General features: G+C 40.6%; 2 protein-coding genes across 7 annotated transcripts in view; one reads left to right on the forward strand and one right to left on the reverse strand.

Moving 5' to 3' along the window:
- The window catches only part of xrn2 (5'-3' exoribonuclease 2), a 44,252-nt gene extending 27,718 nt beyond the window's left edge, over positions 1–16,534 (forward strand). For 2 of the 4 annotated variants that reach the window (XM_031293005.2, XM_031293004.2), the window contains exons 28-31: positions 2,661–2,776; positions 11,392–11,452; positions 13,457–13,667; positions 16,147–16,534. In XM_031293005.2, the coding sequence (XP_031148865.1) occupies positions 2,661–2,776; positions 11,392–11,452; positions 13,457–13,667; positions 16,147–16,209 (451 nt within the window). In that variant the 3' untranslated portion in view covers positions 16,210–16,534. Of the gene's footprint in view, positions 1–2,660; positions 2,777–11,391; positions 11,453–13,456; positions 13,668–15,830; positions 15,856–16,146 lie in introns of all 4 variants that reach the window. The other 2 variants (XM_031293006.2, XM_031293007.2) reach the window with 2 other exon arrangements.
- Positions 16,535–17,024: 490 nt separating this feature from the next.
- nkx2.4b (NK2 homeobox 4b) lies at positions 17,025–20,225 on the reverse strand. 3 transcript variants are annotated; one of them, XM_035995360.1, is made up of 3 exons: positions 19,795–20,225; positions 19,465–19,659; positions 17,025–17,847 (listed from the first exon to the last, which is right to left on the reverse strand). In XM_035995360.1, exons 1-3 carry the CDS (start codon positions 19,952–19,954, stop codon positions 17,177–17,179), a joined length of 1,026 nt encoding a protein of 341 aa, XP_035851253.1. In that variant the 5' UTR covers positions 19,955–20,225; the 3' UTR covers positions 17,025–17,176. The 3 variants fall into 3 exon arrangements, with proteins under 3 accessions (XP_035851253.1, XP_031148869.1, XP_031148868.1); XM_031293009.2 differs by having other exon boundaries at positions 19,465–19,665; XM_031293008.2 differs by having other exon boundaries at positions 19,465–20,225.
- Positions 20,226–21,474: the final 1,249 nt, after the last annotated feature.

Consider the following 21,474-nt stretch of genomic DNA (forward strand, 5'->3'; position numbering starts at 1 on the left):
ATTTGAGGAGCCAAAAACGCGATCAAAATTCACCCGTGATGATTTCACTCTTGTGAAATACGTCCAAAGAAACCCAGTAGTTTAAGCTGTAGAAAATGGCTTCTAAACCATCCTGCACGGTATGATGATATTAGATAGTAAGTGTTAAACAATGAGTGCTGATTCTGCAGTGACTCAGTATTCATATCTGGGAGAAGAGTACAGTATTTTAAAATGTGTTGAAATGTTTGCACCCCCACCCTCCGAACGCTCCCCATTAACCAGCCATCCTTGATTATGATCTAAGCTCTCTCCTCCACACATTGATATTATCATTAAGGAAATGCGAATAATTGAACATCTGGCTCGGTCCGACTGTGGCGTGTTTGGGAATTAATTATGCAGGGATTTGAAGAAACAGAATGTATTCCTTTTTTTCTTTTTCTTTTTTTTCCCCTAAAAAAACTAAGTCGTTAATTCAGTAATTCAGGCAGTTATGTACCTTGATGGGGCCACACAGGCAGGTGCTCAGAGGATGGTGAGCAGAAAAACCTGGGGAAAGAACCTGTTAAGAAAAGGATCTTTTTTTTTATTTCTTTGATTTCAAATGATTGACTGAGGGATGAGTGTTAAGTCCAGTCTGAGGCAAGAAGCCAGCTTTGTACACCTCGGATATGATGGAGACTTCTGTCTGGAAACAGCTACCGAAGAAACACAAGTTTTGCAGTTATCTTTTGTATATATTTGAAATTAAGTATTATAAACTAAATGGTAAATGGACTGCCTTTTTATAAAGCGCTTTTATCAGCTGCTGGCCTGAACATCAGGAGCACTTTGGGATTCAGTGTCTTGCCCAAGGACACAACGATATGTGGACATGTAGAGCTGGAAATCAAACATCCATCCTTCTATGGCAAGTCGTATAAATCTGCAGGACTGTGTTCGTGATTAATACAAACATCAATAACTTTGAAACCATTTTATAGTAGTTTAAGAAGAATATTAAGAATATCATATTGTTAAGATCTGCACCTGTTTTTGTTCCTGGCTGTCAGCATCCTTAAACAATCTAAAAAAAAAATCACAATGTCATTAGTTCAACAAATATCCAGTCTTAAAGTGTAACTACCGTTTTTTTGTTTTTTTTTTCCAACCTCGACTTGAAGTGACTGATGGAAACAACCATCTTTGACATTGGTCCAGTATTAAGAGAGATCGCTGCAGTCGGCAGCGGAGAAACAAGCTACAATTTAAGTTAATAGGGCAAATGTCCAGTTTGTATTTACCTTCACAAAAGTGCTCGTTTTGCCGCTGACACTCAGATTAATATTCTAAGTGTCTGACAACATTATGGAAAGGACTTCTAAGGAGGTCGACCTTTCTGTTAAAGAGTAAGATCCTTTTTTTAAACATAAAAACTTCCCCGAAATTGTGTTCGCTAAACCCACCAGACTCCATGTAAATAAACTGTAATTTTAGCATCGTAAAATACACTTCATTCAAAGTGGACAGAAACAAAATAAAACTATGAAAAGCCGTTTTGGGTCGTCTTTCCACTTTTCCAACCATCACAACTCTAGTTTTGGTTGAAATAAACACATAGTTTACCGATTTACATGTGAAAATATGTTGGCTCTATACATGCTAAAAGTATTGCTTTTCTAAATGGAGTGTGGTGGGTTTAGCGACTTCAGAGCTGTTTCTGGTTAAACAGAAAGGTCTCAAAGAGGTTTTAAAGGTCTATCTCTGTAGGGATCCTTTCCATAATGTTGTCAGACACTTAGAATAATAATCTGAGTCTGTCAGCGGCAAAACAAACACTTTTGTGAAGGTAAATACAAGCTGCACAATTGCCCTATTAACTTACATTGTAGCTTGTTTCACCACTGCCGACTGCAGCGGCCTAGCTTAATACTGGACCAATGTCAAAGATTGTTGTTCCCATCAGTCACTTAGACACAAATACATAGGAAGATAGGGTCCGGGTTGAAAAAAACGGTAGTTACCCTTTAAATGTCAAAACATTTCCTTACAAGTTTGTCAGAAATCTTCTCACTATTTGGCGTTTAGTTCTCGGGGGGTGTTGCCAGTTGCGCGGACCTTGGCATGCTGACCCCTGACAATAAAAAATAAATTAAAGTCTCTAGGCATGTGGGACGTCACCTTGATGGTGAACCAGGCTCAACTTTTTAAGTGACGTCATCTGGCAGGGCGCTGCTGTGACCACTCAAATACATGCAAGCGCTCATTCCTGGTAGATTACTGTGTAACTTGAACTTATTAGTATTACTAGTAGTACTACTCGCGATCCTCACAATTCAAAGGTAAAATAGTTGCTGCAGAAACTGTCTAAAATTTAAGTTTCCAAAAGCCTGTCTGTGTTTTGCCATTAAATTAGCCTTCAAATACAGATGTGGACACAACAGGACTTCCTGGGTTTCATGTCATCTGTACATGAAGCAGCACAGCTCTGTGGGCTGCTTTCAGTCTGAACACACTGTTTAAACTGTCCACCTGTTGAAGCATAAAAGAAAATTTTAGAGGATTTTCTGCCCTGACCAGAAGTGCAAACACTGACTACTATAAACACGTTTGTGTATGAAGATGATGAAAACGTGAAAAATCTTTTGTTGTTGTGAGTTTGATTCTTACAGCACAACTTCTTCTCTCCGTTCCTTCAGCCACAGTCTGAACAGAAACCAGCACGGCGGACAGTACAGCAACGCCCCGCCGCCGAGCAACTACCAACAAGGAAACTACCGTTCTTCACATAGGGGCGGCCACCAACCATTCCAACGTAAGAAACGCACACATACTCTGAAAGCAATGTTTATACAATAGATAGAATTTATTTGAATTCATGCTCTTCTGTATTTGAACCACAGATTAACATGGGATTCATTTTATTGGTTGTGTCTATCAGCTAAATATTTATGCATGACATTGAAAATCTTTTAGATAACATTAAGCTACACTTTCCCACTAGGCCTGCACGATTCGGGGAAAGATATGAATCACGATTTTTTTAGCTTACTTAGAATTGATGACATGATTCTCTGCCACAAATTTTTTCTCAGGTGTAATGTGTATTGCACACATGAACCATGACAAAACAAATTGGCAGTACCACACAGATTTTTGTTTTGGCACCTAGAGCACATTGCGCATCACCTCAAGCCTGTAAACATAGAGGCTTCAATGAAGAGAAGGGAGAGCATTGCAGCGATTTGGAGCACTTTAAAACCTATTTTATACGGTCTGTTTAAAACTCACAGAAGAAAGTAGTAGCGATTGTGATGCAGTCGGCTCGTAAAATTAAATGAGAATCGGTCATTTAACAGAACGGGTGACTCGAGATTGCGATTTTTCGATTCATCGTGCAAGCGTGTTTCCCACCACAACAAACTCTTCCCGGCATTTCTCTCTCTAATGGCGCTTTTCCATCACATGGTACCAGCTCGACTCGCCTCGACTCTTCTCGCATTTTTTGGTTTTCCGTTATGAAAAAAAGTACCTGGTACCTGCTAACAGGTACTTTTTTTAGTACCTCCTCAGTCGAGGTTCCCAGCGAGCTGAGGCGAGCCGAAAAGGTGACGTGAAAGCGACAGACGGGATGTCCTGGACAAACCCGATATTTTTAAATAGTTTAGCCAGCTGTGTTTTTTTGCTGCCTCCAGCTTCTTTAGAAACTAAATGTGTCTTCTGGCAACAACTCACCTTCCACGTTCTGTGTGTGTGCGTGTCGTGTTAGGTGACAGTAGTTTACTGCGGCGCCGCTTGTTTACAGTTTTGCAGAGGCTCCGGCAGAGCTTTCGCCGTAGCCTAACTACACACACACATGGCCGGCTCCACGCACACACCAGCGCACAAGTATAAACATCAGGCCACTTTTACACAGGCTACACAGGCTACGGAGAAAGCTCTACGTGGAGCCTCCACAGAACTGTAAAACAAACTCAAGTGGCCTGATGTTTATACTTGTGCGCTGGTGTGTGCATCGATATGGCATAACGACCAGTCACGCTGAGGCGGGACTAAAATCTGCAATGGAAAACGGACGCACAGTGTGTCGAGTAGAGTAGAGTCGAGGCGAGTCGAGCAGGTACCATGTAATGGAAAAACGCCATAACTCTCACTCACTGTTTTAACTGCTGTCTTATGGCAACAAAATGCCTCTCACGAGGTTTATGAACAGGACTTCTCCGTGAGCAAGAGTTGGTTAGATATGATTAAAAAACCAACCAGATCAAGCGACAGAAAGGAACATTTTTCTGTACCTATCGAACTGTAGGGTCCCTTTCAGAATGTAGTCAGACACTTATAATAACAATCTGAGCCTGTCAGCGGCAGAAACTTTTAGGGGGCGTACATTGACGTTGCACCTTGCTCTAATGGATTACATTGCGGCCCGTTTTGCGGCTGCAGTGCTCACTCAAAAGGCTACTGGACCTTGCCCACTCTTTCTGCATTTCCTGTCTGTATCTCTTTTATCACATTGTTTTCTTTTTTCATTGTTTTCATTTCTGCCTCTTTAAAGTGTTCTACCTGTCATGGAAAGGGAGGTCACGCTGAAGCCTGTGAAAGTATTATTGCTTCTTTACTCAGTGATAAATCAGAGAGGGCATTATGATGTGGTGCTTTCAATCAGTTCCCTGTTTTCCCTTTCAGTAGTTTTTCTTTTGTCCCATAATTGCTAAAGTGCATACAAGAGAAACTAAAATATAGTAAGTATTGTACTCCAAAGGACTCTGATCTGGGACAGGAAAAACGTTGGCACATCTTTAGTCATGTTCATATCGGTTGTCTGAAACAAAGATCACAGCTTTCTGCCTCCGAACAAGTTTTATCAACTATATCAAGCAGGAAAACTATTGAATATAAGCTCCAGCAAACTGCTCTGCGAGCATTGAAGCATGTCCTTTCTCTCCTCATCGGCTGTTGTTTGACCTTCCGAAGTGTCCTCGAGCCAATACACAGAACCTGCTTCTTGGACAAGTGACAAATGTATACGTTACTTTGTATACACAGCTGCCAAACTGCCACTCTTTGAAACACAAATAATGTCGGCGTATATGATTTTAAAAAGCTGCCTTTTGTTCATCACGTGAGGGATTGGTTGAACGTTGTCACATATGGATGCAGAATCTCTTCCCCGGCTTCTAATCACGGTGTGTGCTCGCCCTCGGCCCCGCAGCCCTCTGCCAGCGCTTCTCCAGTTTGACTTTGATGTGCCAATTTGCAAGTAGATGAATAATCTCATCTGCCCACTGATGGCGTGCGGGGGAGTCGCAGCTATTCCGGTGGCACTTGATGCAAATGGGTTTTTTTGGCTCCTCCGGATTGCGGTAGCACCTCCCATGGCCTCTGCCGTTCGTTCTTAATGTTAAACTTGCCAATTAGCCATCCAGGATATTCTTTTTTTTAATCTCTATATTTTTTCCATCATTGTTATTACTTTAGCAAATAGATATCTTTGTAAATGTTCAGCATGGCTCGTCTCTGATTCCCGGCCTGATTCTGGGGATTTTTGATCATCGTCGTTGACAGTCAGGTTTGTTAAATCAAGCACCTGGAGCTTAAATGTTTTCGAAGGTAGCGCTGATGTCGGATTTCATTTCTTCTGATTTTTTTTCTGTTTAAATGTTGTAAATCTGTGATTTTTTTTTTTTTTCCCCCTTTATGGTGATGACAGTCACATGTTCAACTTTGGTCTAAAATAAGATTTTAAGCTATCAACAGCTGGAATTATTCAATCTTTTCTAACAACACAAGTGACTCGGGGAAACTTTCTGAATTCTGTTTTAACATTGGTGGTAAAATCTGGACTTGACCAACTAAAATATTGGCGTCCCCTAGGAATGTGATTATCCGGACAAGTAGGCCTTATTCTGCAGCAGGAGGCCGGAGCCTAGCTTTTGTCCAGATAACGCTTTCTCAGGGCCAATCCTCTGCTTGGCCAGTAATCACTGCAGGCTTTGCTGCTTTTGTGAATTTTTTTTTTTTTTTTTTTTGTGGTGGGGGGGTTTGGTTGCTGATTAGCGTTGTGGGAGACCTGGGCCAGTAATGAGACTGTCGAGTGGCTCCGCTGGACACAGTGGCCCCCTCTGATAAAAGCATCCGGGAGGATCCTGTTTGATTGGGTGTGTGATGCGCTCTGAAGAGGGTTGAAACCAAAGTTAACTTCCCTCTTTGGCGGCGTTGCTACCTCCTGTGGTGATGTGTCAACACGCTGCCTCTGAAACATGCCGCAAGGCTTTGTGCGCTGCAGCCAGACCAGCTGGTGTTTAATAACCAACCGGGGAGTCTCTGCTGGTGGCCATTATTGTCTTTGACACACAGTGACACCAAATTTTAACCAGGGCAGCAAAGTAACTCATTCATCCAGTGGCCACAGTGGCTGATAAGCCTCCAAACTCCCCAGCCACTTCAGAATAACAACTGCACATAATGGCTGCTCACACTGGCTGGTAGACCATCTTCAACAACAATAGTCACCAGATACATGTTGCCTTGGTGGTAACAGGATTTGTATTCTGAGTTTTCACAAAAGTTGTGACTGTCTTTAAAAACATTCACACAACGCAGAATGTTGCTTAGTGTTGATACTCCCACATGGATTTAAGATCTGCAGCCTCAAAACGGTTCATCAGATACTTTTACTGTCGGAGGCTAGAAGGTATTCAAGGACTTGACAATAACTCAATACTTATGACTCCAAGGATATTGTAATTGAAATCTAATGAGTTCAGATGTAGGTATTGAACGCTGAATCGACACACTGAATTAAGAGACTGTGAGAGAATACATATGTTTTACAAAGAGCTTTAAAGAATTATATATTTTAATTCTGGTAATGTCTTTTCATTTAAGGAAGTGTTAGAGTTAAGGAAGGCTGTGTTAAGTTGGGTAGAATTGTGTTTTTGGTTTACATTTGGGCCACCAAAAATGTACTTTGGCCACCAAATTTAGGGGCTTAGTGGCCAGTGCTTAAAATAGAAGCGTCTAACCTTGGTATGAATTTTGTTGGGTTTAAATCGTAAGAGTAGAACAACGTTGAATGCTTTGCACATCAAATTATTTACTTAATTATTATATATTTTTTGATAACCAAATTCCTTGTCACATTGATTGGAAAAATAAAACTTATAAATTAATTTTTAACTTAATAAAACCGACGTCTTGTACAGCTGCTACGTTACTTAACTTTAGTGCCTTTTTGAAGTTTGGCTTATTTTGTCTTGGAAGTCCAGTCTCATACGATTTCTTTTTTTTTTTTTTTTTTTTTGTAATATATGGTGATACCAGAAAAATCTTCTTCTGATTTTAATCAAAGCGCCCTCAGCTGCGGATCCCTCAGAGGTTTTAATCTTTTTTAAAATGTATTCTCGGCTTGTGAAGCAACAGTGGCAGATGAAGTGTTGGGAGTCCGTCTGTCTGCAGAAAAGTTACTGTCCTGCTTCTGTTGTCAGATCTGAGCCGGCTGGACGGGAGCTGAGTCAAATAGTCGCTGAGCTAATTGAAAAGAGGCGGAGAGAGACGTTTAGTTGTTTAGCGCGGTTGTAATCCCTGCATTAATACAGTGGACACAGCGTGTTTTAAGGATTTAAAGCGTAATCCTTTGTTGGCTTTTGTCCGGCGCAGACTGGAGGTCTATACACTTTCAGATCATTGTTAATGAAGGAGATTGACAGGTGTCCACTTGTAATTCTCTCTTTTGAGTCATCACAGGCGATGAGGAAAAGAAGACCAGAGTGTTGTGGGGTTATAATTGGAGCCCAACTGGGTGGTCCACTTAAAGTTTGTTGGTGGAGGAGATAATCAAACATGAAGACTGAATGACAAAGACAAAATGATAATGCGCCGACAGCAGTCTGCCTGCTGGCTGGTAATTGTACGTTTTACTACTTTTTGCAGCAGAAAACCGGTGGAATATTTCCTGCACAACTTCCCTTTCAGTGAGCAGGTCATTATTTCAGTATTTTCTTTCATTTTAATGATTTTTGTGAGTTCCAAAATGCTTAACTGCCTGCCATTAGTGTCCCGACGTTTTACTCTCTTGATAATTAGCCTTTAATAACTATCAATTAGCAACATGATCGAGGTTCCTTTCACACAAAAGATCTGTAAACCTACTGTGACATTTTATTTCCTCATTCTTTTTATTCATTACATTTCTATTAAATAGTTAAGGTTAATAATGTACAGTAGGATACTAATGTAGCCCAGCGTTTGTCTTTGACTCATGTGTTGTCAATCTCAAAACAAGTTTCATTGGCACATGTTTGTGTCCCACGATGCATATACGTTTTCCACTATAGATTGTACTCCCTCAGTGTAGGCGGTAATCTCAGCTGATCGTCATAGCAACGCAGTGTGAAATTGCCTTGACGTCTTGAACCTGTTGTCACCAACAAGGCCCCGGACCACCATTGTCAATGACTCTCAATCCCCTGCCCCCAACCCTAGTCACTACATTTTGCACTAACCTTCTTCTTGGACTATACAGACTACATGCTGTATATTTTTTTACATTCTGCACTCAACCTATTCGTCCTCCTTTTTCTATGCTAAACCGCTATTTTGTATACATTTTGTTTTCGATATTTATTGTTTATTCTTATTAATGTTCAACATACTTGTTTGTTTTATGTATGTAGGGTATGGCGTAGTTTTGCAGGCTGCTTTTTATTTTTTATCTGTCGAGTGATTAAAGAAATTGTAGTTGCTATTGACAGTAAGTCGGCTATTTAAAAATGTCGGGTTTGTGCAGGATGTCTTGAGTTGGTACCAGGTACTATCTAATGGAAAAAACTTGTTAATGGAAAACCAAAAGAGTCGAGCTTTGTATTCTAAGATGTGTCATTAACGGGGGGGGGGGGGTGTTGCAATGGAAGTAAACAGTAGTAGCAAGATATTGCTTTGATTACCTGCTAACTTCAGTTATTACAGATGTTTTCATCCAAAAACAAGAATGGACCAACTATTAATGAGACCACCACACACTTTTTTTCTCACTTGATCTCTTCACTGACTACGTTAACATACGCGTAATATTCCGCCCTAACATGCCCTTATTCTGAGAAAGACGATATTCCACCTAAGCTGTTTACATGGCTAATGAAAGTGAATATTCCCGTTTACATGTAGCCATGCAAAATAAGATTTTACCAGCGGTGGTGGACTTGTTGGACTGTGCAAACACAGCGTCCCTCTTTCATTCCTTCAACCGGCTTCTTGAAAAGGTCGGCGTAGCGATGTGTGCTCATATCCAAAAACCTGTTGATATCCAAGTCTTTGATCATGTTTAAAAGTAGCCGTATTTCTCCTTCTTATCGGGTCTTCAGCCTTGCAAACTGTTGGCTGGTTGGTTTGTATACAGCAACCATAGCAACGCACAGAGCTGACCATAAGCCGTAAACAGGGAAGACTGCAGTAAAACCAAGATTGAGACGCGTATTCCAAATGCGCGGTCTACATGTACAAAGAATGCCTCTAAAACCTAAATAATACCAGACTATCCCACGTCTTAATCGGGAAATGCTATATTCGGAAAAAGGCCGTATTTGGAAAATGCAACCGGAATATGTTGTTTACATGACCTGTATCAAATTAGGAATATTGTCATATTCGGAATAGTGTGCATGTGCTTTTATTTTTATTTATTTTTTTGGTTCTAGCTGGGAATCAACTTTTCAGGTTCAGAAATTAATTTAAAATTCGCGCAACATTTGCAAATATTCACATTTGAGAAGCTGTAACGAGAAAACCTTTTGCAATATTTGCTTAAAGGGGCTATACCCAATTCAGAAAACAAAGTGGTCTGGGATTGCCTCCGCGCGGCTCTCAATGGCCGCTCCCAGCTCGTCAAAAACCGACACTTGTCGCTGTCGGATACCGATGCACAAGGCACTCGCGTGCACACGTAAAACACAGCACAGAGAAGCTCAGATCACAACCCAACAAATAATTGTTTACTGCTATATTAATCTTCTGAATGTCAAGTAAAGGCCCTTCAAGTTATATTAGAATTATTTCTCTGTCGATGGACTAATTGATTAATTGTTTCAGCTCTAAACAGATTCATCAATATTGATATGAATAATTAGTCGCATCCCCTAGTTGTAAATATGTAAAGTTATTGTGATATGTTTGATAAACATTCTCTCGATATCCTCTTTGTCCCTGATGGGACATACTGTAAGGCTTCGACAGTGAGCCTCCATCGAGACGTCGTCTTACTTCTGAACAGCACATCCTGCTCCAGCTCTAATATCTACGCTCGCTTTATACTTTAATCCTAAATCGTCAGACTCGACTTCTGTGAACTCGTATCTGTCCAAATTTTTAGACCGACTTCTTCCCAGGTTCGTGAATCTGGGCCTCTGGGTCCTTTTCATGGCACCCTTCACCCACCCTGAGCTGAGCCACTCAGCAGGCCTGCCCCCTATAAACAAACAAGTCCGTGGCTCGCAGCTGGTCATCGCCTTGGCAACAGTGAATCTGGAAGAAGCCGTTAGCTCCTTTTTTTTTTTTTTACTTTTTTTTTTTTTTTAAGTGTGTCTTTGTGAAGGGCTTGCAGCGATGGAACCAGGGTACTTGAGGTGTCCACAATGCTGCCGGCTGAATGCTTATTTCATTTTCTGAACAAAAAATGCAAATGTGGCGCCGCTGCTTTCCCTCGCGTCCCCCTCCACCGCTCCTCTCCAGAGCCGGCCGTGATTCGGCGTTTGAAAAAGCTTAATTTTGTCATGACAACTGATTTGCTCTGTGTCAATGACAGAAATTAAATATTAGGTATTTTCTCTTTCTGTTTTTTTTATTTTTGATTAAAGATTAAAGCTGATTTGAATTGGGTTAATTAGTGTCATAGTTTAATGTCAAATCTTTCAAGTTTTGGCTTCTTAACAATGAAACTACAGGATTTCTTTCAGGTTTCGTCGCATTTTAACTCAGATAAGTCAACTCGGATAATGTAAATGTGAAGGGTTTCTCCCTTTTTTATGATCCTGTTAGTATTTAAAGTGAATCACGTGTTAAAGTTTTAGGTAAAACATAAAAGAACTAGAAGGGCACTCGGAGACTCGGAGATCGCAGACCTCCAACAACACCATGCCCTCTCAATGTTAACGAAAGTGAAAAATAAATTGTATATATATATATATATATTTTTTTTTTTTTTTTTTTTTTCATAATCCTGCTGACAAACTATCTAAGCTGGGAACCCTAACCTCCTTGGCGGACGTAATATAAACAAACTGCTCCGTACCGCTGCTGCTGCTGCTTTAATAGTGTATTAAAAGATCAAATTTAGGATAAACTGTCTGTCCCCGTCCTTCTCCTCTCTTTCTTCCAAAACTTCAAGCCTAGCTCAGTGGAACCACTTCTGAACATGTCGTCTTTTGTTCTCCGCAGATTCCAGACAGAACAGTTTGCTGGGAGCGCCTCCCTCTTACCACCAGCCCCAGTATCCAAGGTGAGTTTGCCGATTTGTCTGCTTTTTTGTTGTTGTTAATCTTGCGATTTGTTCTTGTCGTTGGCAGTAAAGTTCATGGTTAGCGTGCTGGCATTTACGTCTTCCTGATTCTTATGAAAGACATTTTGCCTCCTTTTCTTTCTTTTTTTTTTATATTTTACAAGGAGACTTCCACATCCTTTTCATTAAACTTCCCTCTGTGTGTTTCCTTTTAACAATAATAGTGCATTGAACATCATGTCAAGGCCTTGGTTTGGGGTTCTTGTAGCAGATTTCCAGCCTTTCTACACCAGCCCTCTGCCTTCCTTCCATCGGGGGGGCTTTGCCGCTGCTGAATTAAGATTTTTCCCTGACGCTCTAAAACAAATTTCTCTCGAGGAGGTTTGTGCAACTTAATGAGGCATCGCTAATGCTGTTGGAGGCCGCGTCGTTCCCTGTGCTGCCGACGTCGCCGCCCGCCCAGTCCAGCTATTGATTCTGGCTCCAGACCCTCTCCAAAGTCCTAATCAGGTTCTCTAGTTCAACTTTTCAGGCCCATTGTGGCTCCGTGTCACCTCGGGTCAGTGGTTATTAGCGGCGACTGAAAACTGTTTCTTTAACTACTCAGGACCGGACCAAATGAAATGCAGGAGGAACTTGGAGAAGAGGGGATTATCTTAAGTTAAGTCTGGCGCTGGCCAGAGTGTGACATGGTTCAGTAATGAGGGATGGGGCTGTTGCTCTTAGTTTCCTTCTCTCTTCATTGTTACTAAGAAGAGACTTTTAATATCACTGTTGCATGGACACATTGTCCGGCCGGCGGTTTGGAGGGCCGTGGCGTGCCGACTTTACTCTCGGTCCCACGGACGCAATACCGGCTCGCCTCATTTCAGGGATGAGGACGACCCGAGCCATATGTGAATATGGTTCATTTCATACTCTGTTCTTTCATGTGCATCTTTGCTAAGTCATCTGAGAGGAGAGGCTGTTTTATCTCTTCGAGAGCTCGATCCCTCGGTAAACGCCAGTCGAGGGGGATTTTAGCGAGGTCACTTTAAAGCAGAGTTAAAGGTCGCCTCATTTGTCGGAGCACAAGGTCCATCATTTTATCCCTGTAACACAAATAGATCTTCAGTGGTGAAATCAGACTTGTTTTTGTCTTTCTTTTTTTTTTTTTAAGGAATAAAATAAGACCTGCAGAGTTAAAGACAAATGTTAAAGAATTAATTAGGGAAAGTTGATCTTCTTTACTTTGTGGTCAAACACTTCCTGATCTAAATCGTAACTTTTCTCAGTTTAAAAAAAAATATATATATATTTTTTATGAGCTGCAACTCATAACTATTGTTTTTATTAATGAATCTGCACATGATGTCAGAAAATAAAGGAAAATGTTCATTTTGTTCGACCAACAGTCCATAAACACAGAGATTCCGTTTTTAATAATATAAAACTGATCGAAGCTCTGTTCTTGCTTGAAAAAATCACTGAACCGGTTAATCGCTTATCAAAATGGTTTAATCAGTTAGTAAATAACTGAAGGTAGGTCTGATTTATTACATGGACCAACATGTTTATTTTACTCAAAGGAAGCTATTGGAGAAAGTCTCCTGTCCATGATACTCAGCCCTGCCAATAAAGTAAGTAGAGCTTTTGATTTTGAACTACAATCTGGACGAGTAATGAGCCAAAAGACAGCCTTGCTCTTTTAATCCTCGTTGGATACAAGTGTCCATTGTGTCACTTTTATAAGTAAAGCACAAAGTCGTGAGAAATCAATTAAAAGGTAACGTCTTTCTGAGACTACCTGGAAAATGTGCCATAATAGTTTATTATTTTGTGCTTTTCAACCAAAGGTGAAGTATTTTAACTGCTTTAACAGATTCAGAGATGTTTTGAATTTCAGGTACTTCTTCTTCCAAGGTCTTTTCATATCCTCTTCCGACAGTAACATAAAATATCCGTGTTGATTGAAGACCTTGGTGAAAGTCTCCTTAAACAGGTTTGATGTGTGGCTGTCTCCAGGCAGCAGCAGCAGCAGCAGCCGGCGCAGCAGTACGGGACCAGCCGGGGTCACGGTTGGGATCGGGCCGCGCAGTCGCAGCAGTCGGCCTACCAGCAGAACATGAGCCGCGGGCAGGGAGGGGCGCCGGCAGCGGGCACCTACCAGCAGCGCTACCATGACCGCCAAGACGACTGGCGCGGTCGCAGGGACACCCGGGGACCACAGCATCAGGTAAACTCTTGAAATCAAACAAACAGGGGGCGGAGTTTCATCCTCAACAGGCCGCGATTACACTCGATACGTTCAGTAAGACAACTTTTATTTCCCTGTCGGCTTATTAACCCTGCTGTTGTCTTCGGGTCAATTTTGACCCATTTTCAAAAAAAAATGTCTATCATGATTCTTTCAAACCAAAAATGAACATGGATGGTTCCATTTAATGCTCTTCTCAAGTAAAAATGAAGGATCAGTACACTACTTTCATTGAATTTTGGGTGTTTTATTCAATTTGATAGCATATTTCTGCTTTTTAAACTAAACCATTAGGTTTAATGTCCATGAATTTCAAGAATAAGTGTAAAACTGGTATGAGTTGGTAGTAGTGGGGGGAAAAAGCGTCAAACGTAAGTGACAAAAATGTCGAAAAAAGGGTCAAACGTAGAAAATAAAGCAACACAATGTCAAAAAAGCAACAAAAACATTGAAACAACTTAAATTTAAAAACAAATGCGACAATAACCGGGAAAAAAAACTTCAACAGAAAGTGCCGGAAGCCTAGGGGAAAATTATGTCAAAATGTCTTTTCGCCGGGAGGACAACACAAGGGTTAATAGAAGTTATGAAAATCAGAAGTTTGGTAGCCGTCCTGTTTGGACGGTCCGAGCAGAAACTAATGTGATTGGCTGGTGATGCTAGACGAGCCCTGCCAGTTCACTCAACTGGTTTTGAAATGAATGAAACTCCTTTTGAGGTGATCGTTGTGATTGGTTAGTGTGAATTTTTTTTGAAAGCATTTTTTTTCCCCGCAATCTTAACTTTTAATCCTGTGTTTTACATTTTTGGATTCGTCGTCTATTCTTTAGAAGATGAGCAGGTTAAATGTTGATGATGGTTTAAGAAGTGCTCGATTTACGCCGCATATTGTTTTTCCTATCGTTTTATTTATCTTTTGAATGATACAAGTGTTATTTTTTTCGAGGATTCGTTAAATATTTAGTCTATAATAAAGTGTCAGGAAATTATAAAATAATGCTCGTTTTGTCCGACTGACCGTCTTAAAAATATTCGGTTTACAGTAAAATAAGCAAAGAATCAAATCCAAAAATGGACTAACTGATCAAGATATTTCAAACAGACCTTCATGAGACCCAAAACTCGCTGAAAGACGTTAAACACACACGCAGACGGTGCTCTGATTGGTCAACGGCTACGTCCTCCGTTCTTCTTTTGAAAGTTTGAACATTCAAATTTGGAGTTTGTCAGTTTCTCCCTCAACTTTTCTGCTTTGGTTCAAACTTTCCAAATAACTGACACGACTTTAGAGGAAGTTCAGTGTTTAAAATCTCAAATTAAAAACTTTTTTTTTTTTAAGTTTTATTCGGCTGAAACCCAGTCTGTTGGTGTTCAACCAGTGACAGGGCAGCATTAAAGGGCCAGTTCACACATTAAATATGACTTGTTTACACATCCATCCATGCAAATAGTTGCGTAGGGGTTTACTGTCCAGGTTTTTTAGTTTGTGATGCTCAAAGAAACTTTAAAATGCATTTCCGAATGTACCAGCAACATGTCTTCTGGATTTTTAACCCTCCTGTTGTCTTCTGCTCAGATTTGACCCTTTTTCAAAAAGTTTCTACAATACAAATTTGGGTTTCGTTCAACCAAATTGTTAAATAACGTGGCTGGTTCCATACAACGCTCTGTACACTCGTCATTGAATTTGGGTGTTTTATTCTGTTTTATAGCATTTGGGGGGGAAAAAAGACAAAACAACGTTGAAAAAAGTGACAAAAATGTCAAAAAGCTTCAAAAATTGACAAAAACATCAGAAAAAGTAACAAAAACTTGGAAAAAGTGACCAAAAAATGGACAAAATGTCGGAAAAAAAGTGACAAGTGTTGAAAACGAAAAAAGAAACAAAGAAAAAAAGGTTTTAATTTAAACAACGGGAAGACAACAGAAGGGTTAAAAGGGATTATTTCTACACTAGATAGATGTAATTTGTGTAAACTGACCCTTTTAATGAAGCTGTGGCCAAAAATCAAACTATTTCAAAAGATATATTTACGTTGCTGCGGTTCATGAAACTCCGCCGCCACATTGCATGAAAAGTTCTAATCAAAGCACAGATAAAATACTAAATGTCGCCATTTTTTCCCCTCGTCACCATGAAAGCAGAATTAAAGTCAGTGAATTCAAGGTTTGTTTTTTGGTTTTATGGCTTTGAATGATATGTTTGATTTTTTTTTAATTATTTGATGTGAAGCTAAATGTGACCTTTCCAGCTAAGAAGAGGACAAACAAATAATTTAAAAAGCTAAAATCACTGTTGCAGATAAAATGAATTGATGTAATTACACTGATCAAACTTGGATATGCCTGTAACGGTTTAATTTAGATTTTATTGGCAGCTTTAGCAGCAGGGGTGTAATTCAAAATGTGTCTTTAGTTAGTTACCTTGTTGTAACTTTGTAATCTTGTTGTGTTCCAGGCCTACAGCTCTGGCAGAGGTTACCCCGCGCCTCCTCCATCCAGAAGATACAACTGGAACTAAACTCAAAGTTTGACTTTGGGACTTTCAGGGTGTGGGCCCGACTATTTTTAGGGGAGACATGTCATCCTTTTTTTTCAGTGTATTGTCTTCTTGAACAATGAAATTGTGTTTTTTATTTTTTTCCTTTTTATTCTACTTACACAAAAAAAAAAATCGTAATATGTAACTTGTGATTTTTAAGACAAACTGCCTGTAAAACTTGTAAAATACAAGTAAGTCAAGGACGAAGTGTCCCGCTGTGTTTATTTTTGAGACTAATCTCTCCAAAAGTGGTTCATGTGTTTAAAAGAAAGGTAACAAACGTGTAATAAAACAATAACCGTAATGTTTGGGTTATATTTGTCTGACAGAATGATAAAATCTTTAAAGGAAATGCTTTACTTTTTATACTTTTTTATTTTTTTTGCTTCAGGCTCCACAAAAAAAACATAATGTCCAAAATGAAAATGTCATTTATTCAATACTGGAAACAAATTGTGACAATGAATATTTGCTGATTTTCCTTTCAATCAAAATATTTCTCCATTTGTTAAATTCCGAACCGGCCTCTATTGCTTCACTTTGTATGAACTTTATATATAAACCTGCAATAATTTAATTTGTCTGGAAATGAATGGGATGCACAGTGCGCGTGCCTCATCCTGAATCCCCTCAAATCAGATTTGATGGTTTAAACGCAGCAGCAGTCATATCTGTCAGTTACAAAACAAAATTTAACAAATATTTCGTTATGAAGATACATTAACATTCAGACCAGGCTCTAATATACAGTTTATTTTTGTACCATGTTGCTCAAAACCACTCTGTGTCTTTTGAGTCCCTGTGTGCGTAAAGGAACCAGAACTTTACGCACGGAAAGAAAAAGAAAAAAGTCTGGTGCTCGTTTTTGTCCTCCTGCCGGTTCTTTCAAAAATCCATCCGGGAATGCCGCCCCACAGGCCCGCTCCCGTCTGTCCTCCCGGTGTCCCTACCAAGTTCTCCCGTACAGTAAATTGGAGCCGATCATGCTGTTTGTGTACTCGATTAGCGCCGCGTCCGTCTGCGTCATGTTAATCTGACCGTGCAGTCCCATCGGTGGACTTGGGGACAAATCCTCCAGCTCCTCTGTAGACGACAGCTGGTTCACCTGCTGATGCTGGTGCTGCTGCGGGGTCGCCGTCATGGCCTCCCCCGCGCTGCTCTGTCGGTTTCCGGTCTGGTTGGAGCCGCTGGAGTCGTTCCGGCAGCCCTTACCGTTCTTGGAGAGAACCGGGGACACGGAGGAGGTGCGGTGGCTCGTTGAGCTTAGACCTCCACCGCTCCCACCGCCGCTTCCCTCCTGCTGCTGCGCGTGCCCGGCCTTGTCCTTGGCCTGCCGCTTCAGCTTGTAGCGGTGGTTCTGGAACCAGATCTTGACCTGGTTCGGGGTGAGGTGGATCAGCCCGGCTAGGTGCTCTCTCTCCGGGGCGGACAGGTACTTCTGCTGCTTGAAGCGCCGCTCCAGCTCGTACACCTGCGCCTGCGAGAAGAGCACCCGGCGCTTCCTCCGCGGCGCTGCGTGCAGCGTCACCATGGACTTGGCGCCGGAGTCCATCCCGGCCAAGCTGCCCACCATCCCGGACATGTTCATCCCGCCGGAGGGGCCCATGAATCTGGAAACTTAGCGAACAAATAATCAACGTTTTGAGAAGAAAAAAAAACCGCTCACTGCTGAAGTTAAGTGTCGACATTTAATCCAAGAAAACGTCTTTAATCTCATCTTTAAATCTATCGGCAAACATTGTCTTTATTGAAATGCTGATGGATTTGTTGACTTGTTGAAAAACTATTTTTTTATTTAAGACTTATTAAATTTCAGAATGAAATAAGCCGAAGTAGAAAAACGTAAACGTTTTTGCTTCGAATCCATTTATGATTTTATCCCAATATCAAAGCAAAACATATGAATTTAAAGAGTTAAATTTGGCCATCAACACGTTGCGGTCGTTATATGATGATTAAAAATGATGTTTACATTATTAAACCCACAGAAACTTTAAATAACTTAAAAACAACTATGAAAATGTTTTAAAGTCACTAAACTGAATTCTGAGGCCAGTTGGAAGTTCTAATTAAGGGAGTTAAAAGGATTCGTTATTACATAGACTACTGAAAACATGTAAAGTCACGATGGAGCACCATAAACAGTCAATACATTTTGAAAATGAAGTGTTTTAACGTGACTTGACTGATCTGAGAAGGCACGTCTGAATCCTAATATGGGGAGATAAAGGTAGAAATTTCGGTGCCATAAAATAAAAAATCTCACTGACTTATCTTTAGTTCATGGAACATTTTTTTCCGTAGTGCGTAAAAGCAGCAGGCCAGTGCCCAGGTCACATTTCCCCTTTCTTTTTTTTTTTTTTTTTAAACTTCTCAGATTTATAAAAATTCAATTAACGCTTCTCTGACTGAGAAGGCCAGTCTATAAAGTCCTATCAGGGAGATATGAGAAGATGTTTCGGTGCCATAAAATAAACAGTAAAATGTCCCTTTAATCTCACGGAGTTCTCTTTTAGTTCACACATTTTGGAACATATTTCCATCGTGCATAAAAGCACAGGCGTAATTAATAAATTACTATTAACTTTGAAACTTAAGATTGTTTTAATGTGACTAAAGTGTATTCTGAGAAGAGCAGATTGAAGTAGAATTTAGATAAAATAAAATAAACTGTAAAGGGTCACATTAATCTCACGGAGTTCTCTTTAGTTCAGACACATTTTGGGAAAAAAATGTCTATCGTGCGTAAAAGCTGCAGGCCACAGTATCCAGGTCACATTTTTCAGATTAAAAAAAATAAATAATAAAAATAGTTAATGGTATTTTCCCTTACGGAGAAGGCCAGTTTGAAGTTCTAATAGAGGGAGATAATCGTAGAAATTGCAGTGCCATGAAATAAAAAAACAAAAGGCTCACTTTAGTCTTACTGAGTTCTCTTTAAGTTCAAACATTTTTGCACATTTTCGTTCGATCGTGCGTAAAAGCACACGCGTAATTAATACACTTTAAAACTAAGTATTTGAAAGTGAATTCTGAGAAGGCCAGTTTGAAGTCCAACTAGAGGGAGATGGAAGTAGGAATTTATTTGCCATAAAACAGTAAAAGGTCTCTAGGTTTTGCAAGAAACAAATTCCATCGTGCGTAAAAGTGTGAGTCCGTCACGTTTTCTACCTACTTTCTAAAACTTCTCAAATTTAAAAAGAAAAAAACATATTTTAACGACGCTTCTCTTACTTGTCGGGTATCTGGGCTCGGGGTTGCTGTACCACGCTGCCGCCGCCCCTCCGCCCCTCACCGTCTCCTGGTAGGACGGCAGCTCTCCCACGTTCCCGATGCCACCGTTACAGAACCCTCCTACGGCCCCGGAAAACTGCGGGACCCCGTGGTGGGGCACATGGTGGTAGGGCCCGGCGGGTCCCATGGCTGCTGCTGCGGCTGAGGAAGAGGAGGAGGAGGATGAGGATGAAGAGGAGGACAGGTGGTGATGGTGATGATGGTGGTGATGGTGATGGAGATGAGGCGGCTGATGCTGCTGCTGCGCCGGGTGCTGATGATGCTGCATACCGGGCTGATGGGAGACTTGCTGCTGCCGGTAGGAGCCCAGATGGGAGCCGAGGTTCCCCGCAGCGGGATCCACACCTCCAAACCTCCGGTAGCTGTCCTCCATGGGGCTCAAAATGTCGGTGACTGAGAAGGGGGTGGAGTGCTTTGGGCTGAAGGACATGTTGCGGAGTGGACACCCCGTGCTCTGGCTGGATGTGGTCGGGTCTGCCTGCCTGCGTCCCCCCTCCCTCCCTCCGGCTTTTTGCTTCTTCTGTTTCCCTGGGAAGAAGTCCAGCTGTTCGGCTGCAGGCAGGAGGAGACGAGTTGCCCTTATCCCGCCGGACTCGGACTCCCAACACACAGGGAGAGACGGGAGGAGATGGGCGGAGCGACGCGGACACAGCCGCCAACAATGGCAATTGACATTTCAGAGGTAAGTGGAGAAAATGGTTTGGACCTACTTACTTCTGCTGCTTATGCTGTTTGGTTTGCGAGGTTTGACCCAAAAAAAAAACGCGGAGGCACAAATTCTTTTAAAGCCACACAAGAGCTGCTGATTTACTTTGTTAAAACACTGAAATTACAACAATGTATTATCCCATATAATATGAATAAATAACTGTAAATATGATCACTAAGCTGGTCTTAAACGAGCTGCATCACTTCACTGATCACCTCTTCAGGTCACTAACTGTTGAGTATTATTAATATTAGATATTAGTAGCTATAAAAAATTAGTATTTATCTAGGCCTATATTTTGGGAACCTTCATTGTTTAGGAGCGCAGGTTATATCATTTCCAACTGGCTGTTCAGAACTTTTAACTTGGACTTTTCCCTCTGACGTAACGTCTAACACCGACACCTGTAGTTTTAGTGTGTTTGCGCGTGGGTGTTTTGTCTCGATTTCATTTCCAATTACGCACGACTGGATCTGAAATCATTCTGAGGAGAACAGACTATTAAAGTCCTTCAATGAATAATTCATGTAAAATAATATCTGCAGAAAAAGTCGAAATGCAGAAAAAAAAAAGACTGAATTTGGAGCTTGGTTGCTCTCATCTCCTGTTTTCTGTATTTCTTTTAATGGATTTTACTCTTAATAATGTAACGTGTTTTGAGATATCAGTCATCAGTCATTTCTTTATTTCTATTATTTCTCTGTGGCAAAATGTTCTATCAATAAATCATAATTACAAGGTTACAATTACAATTGAGGTTAAAATCGTCAAGTTTGACTTTTCTTTTTTTTTTTTAATCGAAATGTTAAGAATGTTTAAAACAGTTTTTAAACTTTTGTTAGAATCAGACAGTCATTCATATGGAAAATAAATAAGTAGCCAATAACTTTCATAACAAACTATAACTAACTAAAATAATGAAGTAACTATGTGAAGAAGCCTATAAATACGTTGAGTGGCACCTTGTCAAATTAAACACTACCAAGTATTTTGTTTTCTATCCAGCAATTAATACAGGCTAAATAAATATATTTTGGAAATTCTTAAAACACTAATTTGTGTGACATAAAAAAAAAATAGACAACGTTAATTCAAATGTTTAAAACAATTTGTCCTCAGAATTAGGAAAGAAAAGAAAAACTTTCTGTTTTCAGGACAAGACACAGAGCTGCTGACTGCTGAGAGGGTTCGAAAAAAAAATATTAAAAAAAAATTCAGTGGCCGGGTTGGGTCAGTGGGTA

The sequence above is a fragment of the Sander lucioperca genome, chromosome 19 (assembly GCF_008315115.2).
Source record: "Sander lucioperca isolate FBNREF2018 chromosome 19, SLUC_FBN_1.2, whole genome shotgun sequence".
NCBI classification, from domain to species: Eukaryota; Metazoa; Chordata; class Actinopteri; order Perciformes; family Percidae; genus Sander; species Sander lucioperca.

Excerpts from the sequence above, each read along its gene's own strand:
- nkx2.4b (XM_031293008.2), bottom strand. The coding sequence starts at position 19,954 with ATGTCCTTCAGCCCAAAGCACTCCACCCCCTTCTCAGTCACCGACATT. Across the intron at positions 17,848-19,464 it reads CGAGCCCAGATACCCGACAA|TTTCCAGATTCATGGGCCCC; the intron begins GTAAGAGAAGCG and ends TTGTTCGCTAAG.